Here is a 13,037-nt window from a genome sequence, read left to right as displayed (position 1 = left end):
AAGGTTATAACGGAACTTCGTTAATAAAAATTGTTTATTTCCTTCAGCTCGTACAAGTAACTTTTAAACTGCAATTAAACCAAATGCACTCATTATTCGTTCAATGTAAAAATGATTGAAATTGGTTAAATCACGAAAACATATAAAATACTGGCGATCGCTTGCATATGCAAAACACATTTTTTCACATGAATTTTTAATCTTCTGGTTTTTCTGGAGGTGGACCACAAGGTTGCAGCATCTTTTCCATAAGATTAAATCGAACACGTGCTTTCGCTTCGTTCTCAGCAATAGCGAAGAAGTTTAGTAGATCATAGTGTCCCATATAAGAACTACAAGAATCACGATGCTGATTTACAAGCCACTCAAACTTTGTTGTGTCAGCGTGGCCTGTGCCAATGTACTTCGATTGTAAATGCTCTAACTGACTATGGATATTATAACGTTCCCCCATACTTTGCTTTTATACAATGATTGATAGAAATCTATAATAAAAAATAGAAATATTACTTTTGGTTCTTTAACTCGCTTATTTTGTTCAATTCTATCTTTCGTCTTTTGATTCAATCATAGAAAAGATACATACGTCATACGTTGCGTCGCGAATAATTCGGTAAACCAGAATAGGGGCTATAGAGGGTGTTGTAGTCAGTTAGCTGCATTATGCAGAATTTTCATGTGTCGATAATAAAATATAAATTATAATACACAAGCTCAATGCACACTACTGGCCAAAGACACAACGAACCAATGAGACTGAACACAAATATTTTAATATATGATGTTTGATAATTAGTAAGTAAATAATATCATTGATGAAGTGTGATATTAAAATTAATATCAATATTTGTTCGAAGTAAAATATATAAATTATATTATTTCAGACTTGGTTTGACAATATGAAAGATGAAAGTTCATGGAAACACTGTATTATATGCCTCGTCTATATTTATAATTTTTGTATTTATTAATGAATATTTGACGTTAAACAGACTATTTATATTTATAAACAGTTACATAGCATAAATTTAATTCAACCAATTGCATCGAGTAGAATAATATTCAAGATTATTCCGCAACTTTGGTTACTCCATATTTAACCGTAAGAGTGCAGCACTTGCCGCTTATTACGTCAGACAATAATGACGTGCTAATGGTTAATGGCTTCTACTTACTGAGCTACCTTTATGAGAAAGCCAAATATAATCCAAAGAAAATTCATGAGATATGATGCATCGGCTAGTAAAATTATAAAAATATGATTGCCTGAACACTTAATTGTTACGATAGCTATTAATTTTTATCAAATTTTACTCGTGGCCTACGAAATATGTGTTGAAACTGTTTACCGAGCAACGAACGTAACCATTACACTCATCGCTACGTTGGACCAGCCCGATGCAAAGGAACCCAACATTCAGCGTGATATCACAAGATTTATATTGCACGTGAGTACTAATATTCACCATTAACTTACCAATCCTTAATAAACGGTAAATAACTTTCTTTTGTGAAAACTGGGCAACTCCCTTGCCACCCAGTCGTTAACAATGGCGGCTATGCTAGGTCGATCGAAAAATTCTTTTCTACAAAATATTCTTTAAACCAACGGGTCATAAGTTTCTATTCAATAAATCCTTTTGCTCGCATTAGAAAAATATCACCGTTTATTGAAGTGTATTGTTTTTTTTACATTTATTAAAGAATCATACTATTTGAGAATATTGTTACGTCGACTAAACTATACATGGTCGTGTTCGTGTGTTTCTACATGTGCGTATTGTTATGTATGTATGTATATCCATGACGATCAGTATCAAAGTATTGAAGAGAACAGAAATAATTATAAAACTTTTTATACCATTTAATGTTAAGGTAAATATTAAAAATATACGATCGTTTATAAATTAAAATTGTAGTTAATTTTGAAGTTGGTCAAATGTTAATTTCCAATGATATTTTGAGCTTTACTGAGTGATTACAAGTGGATAGTTGTATTTTAATAAATTCGATTTAATTGTTTCTCCAGTGTTTTTTTATATATTTATGTAAGTAAGAATTTCATTTCTAAATTCATATTTCTTCTTCAGAGGAAAAATGAAATAACAAGCCACATGAACTTGCAATGCCCAGAAGTAGTATTTTAAATTTTTATTTAAATACACGAGCTAATATAATAGAATAAAAACATTTATATATTAACTTTGAATATTAATATTTTTGTATTTTAGTAGGTGACATGCCCAGCAGTCGTGATATCGAACGAGCTGAACGTAATGGAAGATTTCGATCCCGCAGACGTGGTAGTACAAGCAGTGATATAAATCGTCACAGTTTCGAGGGATCTGATAAAAAGCACAGGAGGCATGGAAAAAGCAAGAGTTCTGGTAAAAAGAAGAAAAAGAGGTCAAGAGATAAATCCATAGAAAATGTCCCGACTGTAGCATCTTCGATTGTTAAACCTTTGGTCGAATACTCGGATGTGAGCAGCGAAGATTTATCTGAACCAGAAGCAGGGGAAATTCAATCAGAGGAAAGTAGGGGTAATAGCTACACGGACGGAGAAGTACCTGAATCAGTTTTACAGAGACGTTACTATGGCGGTAGTCCGGTGCGTGCTCTTGGAGCATCGCCTATTAGTCTTTCACCATCACCACCAGTTCAACACAGGCATTCTGGTAGACATTATTCACCAAATGAACAGCAACCATCGGCGATGCACGGTGGAACGCCTGAATACGAAGAGGAGTCTAGACGATATGCCAGAAGAAAAGAGAAGAAGCACAAACGAGACAAGAAAAAGAAACGAAGTCTTAGTCCTTCATCTAGTACAGGGAAGAAGAAAAAACGAAAGTCCAAGAGACATTCGCACAGTTTGAGTCCACATCGCATTGCGGATGAAATCATCATAAGTCCAGAACATGAAAAACCAGTTGGAAATTGGTCAGAGTCTCCGCCTTTACCATTAAAAGATAGTACTTCCCCGATATCGCCCGCGACGCCTCAGGAGCAAAGATGTTTAAGCGACGTAGAACTTGAAATGACTAGGCAACCGCGAAATGTAACTCCTCCGCCTCTTCCTCCAAGGCCAACAGAATCTCCGCATACCCCTTTGTTACCACCAAGAACAGTAACACCAGAAAATAATAAAGCAGGTTTATCTACAATGAAACATACACCTGAAAGGCAAAAGCATAGTCCTAGTATTCATACTCGACGTAGTAGCGCTAGTCCTGGCCCCGCTATTAGTTCAAGTCGTAGGAGGCCACATAGTCCAAGTCCACCGACAAGACGACGGGACCATAGCCCGACAAGAAGAAGAGATTTTAGTCCAAATCCAATGGTGCATAGACTCAGGCATAGTCCTAGTCCATCCACGAGACGACGAGAATTTAGTCCGAGTCCTGTAAGTCATCGACGTAGAGGAGATCCTGTTAGTTCTTCACCTTCGAGTAAACGTAGGAGACGCGAGGAAACTGACCGGCGACATAGACATCACGAAAAAGATAGACGAGATAAAAGGAAGTCGAGGTCAACTAGAAGTCCTACCGGAAGCAGGTATTGTATATCAATGTTATAAATAAGCTTCATCAAATAATTAAATCAATTAATTTACGATGATTTTTAAATCAGTTGTCTTTCTGTCGTAAAAAAGATCAATTATTATTTAGGTTGCATTTACCTCTTTCTCGTTCACGATCTCGAAGTCCTGGAAGATGGCGAAAGATTCAGTCACGTTCAAGATCGCGTTCACGTAGGCGAAGTCGTACTCCAAAGAAATCTCGATCTCCTAGCAAGACTCACAAATCGACAAGAAAACACAAATCAAAGAGTCCTCGTCCTTCGAGAATACCTTCTCCTTCTCCTCATAGATCGAGAGCAAGGAGTCCATCAAGTATCACAGCAAGAAATCTTAGAGTGCAAGCAAAAATTAGTGAGACTAGTTTATTTGCCGAACTCGTAAAAGACAGAAATATGAGGGAATTGGCGTACAAAAAGTTACAGGCAGCTAAAGAAAAAGCTGTTAATCAGGATGAAGTTCAAATTATAGAAGGCACTGACGACAAAGATGCTAGTAATACATCCTCTGAGAATAAAACTTCCATTGACAATAAAGATAAATATGTGAATCACAAGGAACAATTAAAAACACCAAATGAAAATGTGAAATCTGTCGATGTCGTGGATATTCCTGTACCAATGTCTGACGATAGCGGAATCGCAGGAAAGACTCCACCATTGCCTATAACACAGTCTGCGAGTGCACCAAATTTAATGTTTGGAGTTAATCAGCCTTCAGCGATTGTATATACTTCACCTACGAGCACTACGTCTAATAATTGTCCAATGACTGTTACAAATAGCCCAAACTTTCCAACTGTTACAAATGTACAAGTACCACCATTGCCACAATCTGAGTCCGCAAACGCATCGGGTTTATCACAAGTATCTATTTCAGTGCCTATTCCTGTATCAGTACCTGTTCTCCCAAATTTATCTCTTCCGCCGCCACCTATACCAATTCCAGTTCCAGCGCCAAACACGGCAATGTCAAAGTTCAATCCGCCTAACAATTTAGTTCCTCTTAAGTCTGTAGATCCTCCCAAACCTCCCATTGTGGCATTTAAAACAAAAAGTTTGTCGCGATTACCACTGCCACCTGGAATCAATCAAAATGATTTGGAGAGTATAGATTCGCCGCCAAGTCGATCCCCAAGTCCACCTAGTAAAGCGCAAATTAAATTTCCAGCTTCGACTCCAAAACCACCACTAAAGAAGGGTATTAAAGATTTACCAATGCCACCAGGTAAGTTATATCGCCAAGCATGGACATAAATAATTTCAGAATTGATCAAAACGTCGCCTAATAAATATTATTTCTGTGTAATATTTCTTTTATTATTATTTGATATTTAGTTGTTCCTGGGTCCGAAGATTTAAGCGGAGAGGACGATCCAAATGCAACACCGCCACGCACGAAAGTCGAGCGTATTCCACCTAAACCGAAGTTAAAGAGACCAAAAATCTTGAAACGCAGAGGTTCGAGAAATTGTCATACGCCCATGTCGGCTTCTGGTGGCAAAGACTGGGGAGAACGATGTGTAGATGTGTTCGAAGTCATAGCTCAAATAGGCGAGGGCACTTATGGACAAGTTTACAAAGCTCAAGATAAACGTGCTGCTGTGCTTGTTGCATTGAAGAAAGTACGCTTAGAGAACGAGAAGGAAGGATTCCCCATTACGGCAGTTCGCGAAATCAAAATTTTGCGGCAACTTAATCACAAAAATATTGTTAATTTAAGAGAAATTGTCACAGATAAACAAGATGCCTTAGATTTTAGAAAGGTATGGCGTTAGAATATGTAATGTACCGAACAAAAGTATATTATTAGATAAATGTAAATGATATTCAATATTATTTTTTATAGGACAAAGGTTCGTTCTACCTTGTGTTTGAGTATATGGATCACGATTTGATGGGCCTCCTAGAATCCGGAATGGTTGACTTCAATGAAATGAATAATGCAAGCATTATGAAGCAATTATTAGATGGATTGAATTACTGCCACAGTAAAAACTTCTTACACAGAGACATCAAGTGCTCAAACATATTGATGAACAACAAGTACGTAAACTTTATTACAGAGAACAGATCATTTTTTTTTACACCCTCTTTTATAAATGCTTGAAACGTACAAAATAAATTTCTATTGTTTCTATCTTAAATGCACAAGAGTTGCCTGCAGTAACAAAGTCGAAATAATATAGGATGATAAACGTAAAACAATAGAAAGCGATAATGAACAAATAAAGATAACGTGTTATGATAACCGAGACTTATCTATGCCTGCATTCAGTTGATAGGCATGATTTTATCATATACATATATAATAATTAGTATAAAGTTTCGCAAAATTTATATTTTATCTGATTCGTTGGTTTTTACAGAGGGGAAGTCAAGTTAGCTGATTTTGGACTTGCAAGACTTTACAATGCTGAAGATAGACAGCGTCCTTACACAAACAAAGTAATCACTTTGTGGTACAGGCCACCTGAATTATTATTAGGCGAAGAACGGTATGGGCCTGCAATAGATGTATGGAGTTGTGGTTGTATTCTAGGCGAATTATTTTCTAAAAAACCGCTATTTCAGGTAAGAGAAATGAAATGGTCGATCAAATTGATTTGTACGGTGATTATTAACAGTTTATAATTATATAATTTTTCTTAATTAGGCGAACGTAGAGATGATGCAATTGGAGATGATTTCCAGAGTTTGTGGCACACCGACACCTGCCGTTTGGCCTTCTGTGATAAAATTGCCATTGTGGCACACACTCAAGCCAAAAAAATCACATAGGAGACGTTTACGAGAAGATTTTTCGTTTATGCCGGCGCCAGCTTTGGATCTTCTAGACAAAATGTTGGAATTAGATCCTGAAAAACGGATAACGGCTGCTGACGCGCTTAAAAGTTCTTGGCTGAAAAATGTTCAACCCGAACAGTATGTTTTCTTTTTGTATTCCAATATGCTTATAAAGGGAACATTCTTTCAGTTACACAGTTATAAGATTAAAATATAAAAAACATAGTTACGTATATATATTTTTTAATTCATATTGGAATATAATCGAACAAAACTGTTGAAACTACAAGGTTTATTTTCTTCGTAGTTTTTGTTATGTGTTTAATTATTACCTATTCATAAAACCTACATCTCTTATATAATATATTAGGATGCCAGCACCACAGCTTCCTACTTGGCAAGATTGTCATGAGCTTTGGAGTAAAAAACGAAGACGACAGTTACGAGAACAGCAAGAGAGCTCTGCAGGAAAGATACCTCTCCTTCCTCTTCCAAATAAAGGAGGCCCCCATAAGGCTATTGAAGATCTATCGGATGTCGGAGGGTGAGTAGCCGTAGAGAGACATATTCGCACAAACTGGGACGCGATCCAGTACTGACCAGATACTAATTGCTTACACACGTAGATGGCTGTGTACTGCAGTTGTGCTTGGCATTTATTTTCTTAGTAGAGTGCGTTGTTATAGGAATATCACTTACAGAATGAAGACATAACTGTTGTAGTATCTTATTTTCATCGTCCGTTTGCATGCGACTCTCAATAATGGATAAATAAGTTAATTTTAGTTTTATTCGCAGTCGTTCAAACACGACGATGGCTATAGTGCAGAACAATGGAATATAGAGACATGAGAATGTACAACATCGTTCTCTTTTCATGGGTTTGCTACAAAGATTATGTTCTGATACTTCATTTGAACGCATGTATCAAAGAAATACAAAATTTTACAGCAATATATTTGTCATAGCTAAATATGTTATAACGTTTCTTATGTGGCTGCATCTTCAAACACTAGAATAATATATATTAATAACGAAGAAATTATAATACTACTAATCATCGTAACGCTATATTAGTATTTTTTTTTTTTTTTCAAAGTGATATTAAATATTATTAGGTTTGAGTGGTATAATAGGCATTTATGCGAAAGGAAGACGAGTAATCTTCTATTGCGATCTAATTTAATTGATTGCCTTAAAAACTCATAATAAGAGCTTGAAAATTACACTTTTCGCGTCTAAAAATATCGTGACCAAAACTAAATAAGTATGTACATACATATTTAGGAATTTATGGATACGTGAACATACATATGCATATTTGTGTATTACAACATATTTGTGTATGTAAAAAGATTGCACATATGTACAATTTTATTTTGAAATCTGTGTATGCAATTACATGATTTACATGTATGTGCATATATGATAATTACTATTCACAATTGTATTAATGATACATACATATATTTGTGAAATATTCACTATTGAATGATGAACCATAAAACAAAAAGTTGAATAAAAACAGTAGTAGGTTATACGATTGTAAATAAAAAGATCAAAGTTACTGGAAATTCATATTGTTAATTTTCATAATTAAACTGTTAGATTGAAATACTTACAAGCGCATGAAAACGATACATGAAACGAATGAGAAAATGATGCGAACAAGTAGATGATCTTTATAATGTATAAAGTCTTGGAGTGTAAATAGGTCGAATGGATACAAAGAAGAAGCTGTTGGAAGATGAAGACGTGGAATGGCAGGGAGTCAAGACTAAAATGTGAATGTCTTACGCAAATATTAATATTGCGGCCATCTCCTTCGATAATTCATTTTATTTACGTTAATTCGGTTTATTTAAACATTCACATTTATAGATTAGGTATATTTTAATTGGTCAAATTTCCGCAACTGTGTTATAGTTCGTTATTCTGTATAGTAGATAGTTATCATAAGTTTCAATATACGAATGGCAGTTTTTGATATCTGTTAAATATTTTCATGTTTTTGCATGTATTTTATATTTGTGCCATTCTTATAATGAAATACGGAATTTAGACAAATCTAATGTATTATCTTCATAATGTAAAATACTATTGAATTACTGTAATATAAAATATTTACTAATGTCCACAGGCATTCGCCTAACATTTTTATGGACAATGAATTTCCAATGTTATTAAAATATTTTATTATCGTTTAATTTGTCTAGCCCCTATTAATGTGTCTATATTTTAATTTACGAATTAAGTAACCATAATCCTTTAAGAGAATCATATCTGACAATGAACACTGGGACCTTGGGAATGAATTGAATACCGTTATACACAATGATGTACTCTTCCAAAATGACTGCAAAGTATATGTTAATTTTCTACTTATTCCACAATAAGATCAAACGAATGCTTAATATATTTGTTACTTTTATGTAGAAAGTGTCAAAATAAATAACATGTTGATGTTACAATGACACTGTTTCACACATAGTGAGATAAGATAGGTGGAAGTATTTTACTTTTCTTCAAATTGAAACTGTATCGCATGAAATGATAAAAAAAAAAGGATGATTGAAAATTACTTGCATTCAGTGCTAAATAAACGTTCTATCCCGAATTACATGATTTTCATCATCTTATGTTACATTTTGCGTAACCATTTAATGCTATAAACATGTACAGTTGATATGTACTACTGTGAAGTAGTATAAAATAGAATTTTAACAAAAATTTTAATAGAAATTTCGCAAACATTTTTCAACAAATAATTCTGGTGAATTTATTAAATATCTTTGAAATAAATATAACAGATAATTATTTTAAATAACGATAAAGGGTAACATAATTTTTTTTAAATTAATACTAATAAATGTAATATATTTTCCATGTTTGCTACTTTATACAAGAATGAAAGTATGATTCAACTATAAATGAATATAATTTAAAGAAATTAATGAATAAATATTGTCAAAACAGGCTTTTTACAAAATTTAATTTCTTGTGTTCATACATTGTAGTTACTACTATTTTAATAATTATTAAAAATTCACGTTAACATTGGCAAAATTTAATAAACTGAAATGTAATTTAATTTTGGTGATTAATCTTTAAATTAAGTTACTTTACAATCGAATTATAATATTTTGCAAAAATAATGCTGTTATGAATGTTAATAAAATGTTTTAAAATATTATTTATCTGATGCATATTAAGGAATTTGTTGTACATTCCTGTCATTTGTGTAGTCAAAACCAATGTTGCATTCAAGTTTTTAAATATATACCGTTTCTTTATTATGTAATTAAATGATACATGTGTAGGCAGTAAAATAGTTCATGTAAGAAATAAGTTGACATTGTAAGCATAAAAATTAGTTTAATACATAAATAACTGTTTAGCATATAATTAATATATAGATAACATGCATTTGGTTATGTATATATTAGATTTACTATACATATAATTATTATTTATGTAATAGATTGTTGTTCATAAATTATATTGTGGAATCTGTAGAAAACAACATAACACTTTGAATACAAAACAATAATAATTATAAGCAAATTAGACTAATTGGCAAGATATCTAATCAGAAAAACATTATGTTTCAGGAAATAATGTTTATGTGGCTGAATGATAGAGGGCAAATTTTATAGCACTTATAAGAATATAAATAGGTAATGAATGTTCCAAATCAGTACAATATATGTTTATACCCAGGGTGTCCAGTTTAATAATTCACATCAGACTTGGTTTTGTGTATCATATAACAATTCATGTGCTTGAGCTTTATGACTAAAATAAAACGCTTGATCGTTTCATGCAGAAATGTTGAGGATGCAATAAATCCAACAAATTATTATATTACGACCTTAATATTTGTGATTCTTTATTAAATTGTTTTTGTCATATTACTTCGTTAAAAGAGGTATAAATGATAAATATGCAATAAATAATGAGAAATAAAATTTACAGAGTATGAACAAAGTTTAATATGCTCTGCCTATTAAATTGCATGTATATCCATACAAAGTACAGATTTATTAATCTTGCTTTTTTTAATATGCACATTTATGAAACACAGTATCATTTGCATGATTTCTGGTAATTATTAAATAAGTGTTATTGTTGGGTATTCATGTGTTCATATGGCATTCAACTAATTATAGAATTTTATTTAGCATTATGTAATTTATTAATATTACTTTTATCATTTGGAAAGTAATAGCATGGTTTTTAAATATGCTTAATTTTACGTCTATTATTATTTCTACAAACGTTACTCTATTTTATTTAACATAATCTAAGCCAATCGGTATAGAAGTTCATGATAGTTTAAGAATTCTCACCGTAGCATGTAATCTTCATCATGGCATTATTTGCATTTATAATATTTGTTATTAAATATATCTACTAATTAATTGTGTTTTAATATAAAAATATATGTCCTGCATTCGATAAATTTCAATGTGACGTTAATAAAAATATGTAAATATACTTTTGACTTGATTTCAGGTCTTCCAAACGTTTAAAAATGGAAGCAGGCTACAATTCTCATCCAAGTCGACTTGGTACGGAATCACATTATGGAGGAGATAATATGTTTAATCAGAGTGGGCCGTTTATGGTCTCACCTTCGTCATACTATTATGCTAGTCCTCCACCTGTTAAACCACGGCTCAAGGGTGATTCTGGCTCTCATATGACAGAACTATGCGCAGAAGATAGTCTTGCTCGAAAATTAAGTATTCTCACAAATGCCTTAAATCAGGGAAAACCAATTCGTGTTGATGATCTCATGTCACTTCGATCGGATAATGAGGTAAACACTATGTGCTCTTTATTTTAAACATTGTACTCTTATCATTTCGTGTTCAACTACTATTATGATATAATAGTATGGCATAATTTTAATATTATAATTCGTAATTGCAGAGTGACCCAAAAGTAGTGCAGTTATTAGGAGAATTGCATACTGAACTTCGACTTGCTGCAAGTTCAAGACCAAGTGGACAATTGGAATCTCATCTTCCTGTATTGAATCCACCATCTTTAGGTGAGCTTTATTCCCTTTGCTTGCATTTTACATTCACGGCGTATTGTTATCCTAAATGTAATTTTTTCAGATACGAATACGTCCCAGTCAGGAAATTTCGATGCGCATGCAGTTTATGCTGGTGATGATGCGATGAGTTCCGGAAGATGGTCACACCTGGCTACAGCTGGTGTTCGCAGTGCATTATTGGCGCTCATGTCGCGCTACGGTTTGGAAACTTACAATCCTTCCCCTGCTATCACCCGACCCCCAGGTAAACCGGCATCCAGCCTGACACAAACCCTTTTCCTGCCCTCGACATCCTCTCAATCAGCATTCAGCTCGTAATGACTTGTATATATAGCTCTTTGCAGCGTTTAAAAACTACGTTTTGTATAAAGTTGGAAAAGGTCTAAATTGCTATTTTTTAAATTAACTAGGCAAGGAAGTACAACTGCATCCAAGTTTATAGACTATTATCTGTTCATAATTGTAAGTGCACATTCGGTGTATAATTTGTATATAACTGATATATTATTAATATCTGACTAGTTACTTAATACAGTACTTGTATCTTTAATAATATCAATATGCTCTTTATAATAGTGCACATTCGTGCAACATATGACATAAGAGCTTTAAAGTCTTCAATATTTTCTTTTTATGTTTCTTCAAATGTAGATTTATTTTTGACATTAGAGATGTCCAGTATACATCGATGTACATACATAAAAGTAAATGTAAAATGTATGTACATTTAAATGGTAAACAAAATGTTTTGTCCAGACAGACACATTTCTCTTTCTTTAGAAACATAATTCCTTCAAACGTATTTGGTGGTACACGTGCAGGTTTTTATGTTAAGCGATATCTTTTGTTATAACGAACGAGGTTCTTAGTAAGACAGAAAAAAAAAAGCTGGAAGAGTGAAGGTACTTGAAAGAAATTTACATTGGATGCACCTTGAATATTGATTTATTGCATAAGACTTTTTTTTTATATAAGATATTAATGCTTATTTATTATGCAAGTATTTAAAGGATGTAATGTACATAACACTAACGAGATATGTAATAAAGAAACAAAACGTACATAAATATAGGAGAATTCTTTCAGGACGGAATAAAAGATACGTCAGTATTTCGGTAGCAGTTCCGTGGTTCGTGTTTAGAAATTAGTAAAGCTATAAAGTAAATCATTTTTTGTTGGTTAGGTGGTTAAAAAATTATGTAAGTTAGGGGATCTTTTATATATCGAAGACGACTGAAATAAAAAAAAAAAAATTTTTAAACAGCAACAATTTGTAATAACATGTACATACGATGGGAATAAAATTAACACAATTTTCACGAACGTTTCAGATTGAAGTGGTCCCAACAGAACGCGTACGAAAATGAGGTTAGGACGTGTGCTTCTATCCGGCAAGATGTATACAATCTGTGACAGTGTTATGGCGGATTGCGCTACAATACGAAAGGAGACGACGCGTTCATTCGACGAAGTGATCAGCAGTACAATGTTGTGGGAATGAATAATAAATCTTTTCCTTATTGAATTTGTTCGTTTCTATGTTCGGTGTGATACTAATATACACAATAAAAAATGCAGCAAATTAATTAATGGCGAGTGAAAAAAA

General features: G+C 33.1%; 2 protein-coding genes across 6 annotated transcripts; one reads left to right on the top strand and one right to left on the bottom strand.

Annotated features, from left to right (window-relative positions):
- Window positions 1-196: 196 nt before the first annotated feature.
- Window positions 197-613, bottom strand: LOC122398414 (splicing factor 3B subunit 5). Its single transcript, XM_043398224.1, has 2 exons — window positions 587-613; window positions 197-485 (listed from the first exon to the last, which is right to left on the bottom strand). Exon 2 carries the CDS (start codon window positions 452-454, stop codon window positions 197-199), a length of 258 nt encoding a protein of 85 aa, XP_043254159.1. The 5' UTR covers window positions 455-485; window positions 587-613.
- Window positions 614-1,155: 542 nt separating this feature from the next.
- On the top strand, window positions 1,156-12,886 carry LOC122398331 (cyclin-dependent kinase 12). 5 transcript variants are annotated; one of them, XM_043398076.1, is made up of 12 exons: window positions 1,156-1,448; window positions 2,232-3,558; window positions 3,672-4,807; window positions 4,918-5,345; window positions 5,429-5,625; window positions 5,949-6,153; window positions 6,236-6,504; window positions 6,737-6,910; window positions 10,882-11,188; window positions 11,302-11,422; window positions 11,493-11,675; window positions 12,763-12,886. In XM_043398076.1, exons 2-12 carry the CDS (start codon window positions 2,240-2,242, stop codon window positions 12,765-12,767), a joined length of 4,344 nt encoding a protein of 1,447 aa, XP_043254011.1. In that variant the 5' UTR covers window positions 1,156-1,448; window positions 2,232-2,239; the 3' UTR covers window positions 12,768-12,886. The 5 variants fall into 5 exon arrangements, 4 of the variants coding, with proteins under 4 accessions (XP_043254011.1, XP_043254009.1, XP_043254007.1 ...); XM_043398074.1 differs by lacking the exon at window positions 12,763-12,886 and having other exon boundaries at window positions 2,235-3,558; window positions 11,493-11,749; XM_043398072.1 differs by lacking the exon at window positions 12,763-12,886 and having other exon boundaries at window positions 11,493-11,749.
- The last annotated feature ends 151 nt before the right edge of the window (window positions 12,887-13,037 follow it).

Source organism: Colletes gigas, unplaced genomic scaffold (genome assembly GCF_013123115.1).
Source record: "Colletes gigas isolate AHSC1104 unplaced genomic scaffold, ASM1312311v1 Colletes_gigas_Sc00011, whole genome shotgun sequence".
NCBI lineage: Eukaryota > Metazoa > Arthropoda > Insecta > Hymenoptera > Colletidae > Colletes > Colletes gigas.
The sequence above is the reverse complement of the archived record's forward strand: the minus strand, read 5'-3'. Positions and strand labels throughout refer to the sequence as shown.

Excerpts from the sequence above, each read along its gene's own strand:
- LOC122398414 (XM_043398224.1), bottom strand. The coding sequence starts at position 454 with ATGGGGGAACGTTATAATATCCATAGTCAGTTAGAGCATTTACAATCG.
- LOC122398331 (XM_043398074.1), top strand. The coding sequence starts at position 2,240 with ATGCCCAGCAGTCGTGATATCGAACGAGCTGAACGTAATGGAAGATTT. Across the intron at positions 6,505-6,736 it reads AAAAATGTTCAACCCGAACA|GATGCCAGCACCACAGCTTC; the intron begins GTATGTTTTCTT and ends ATAATATATTAG. Across the intron at positions 11,189-11,301 it reads CACTTCGATCGGATAATGAG|AGTGACCCAAAAGTAGTGCA; the intron begins GTAAACACTATG and ends TCGTAATTGCAG.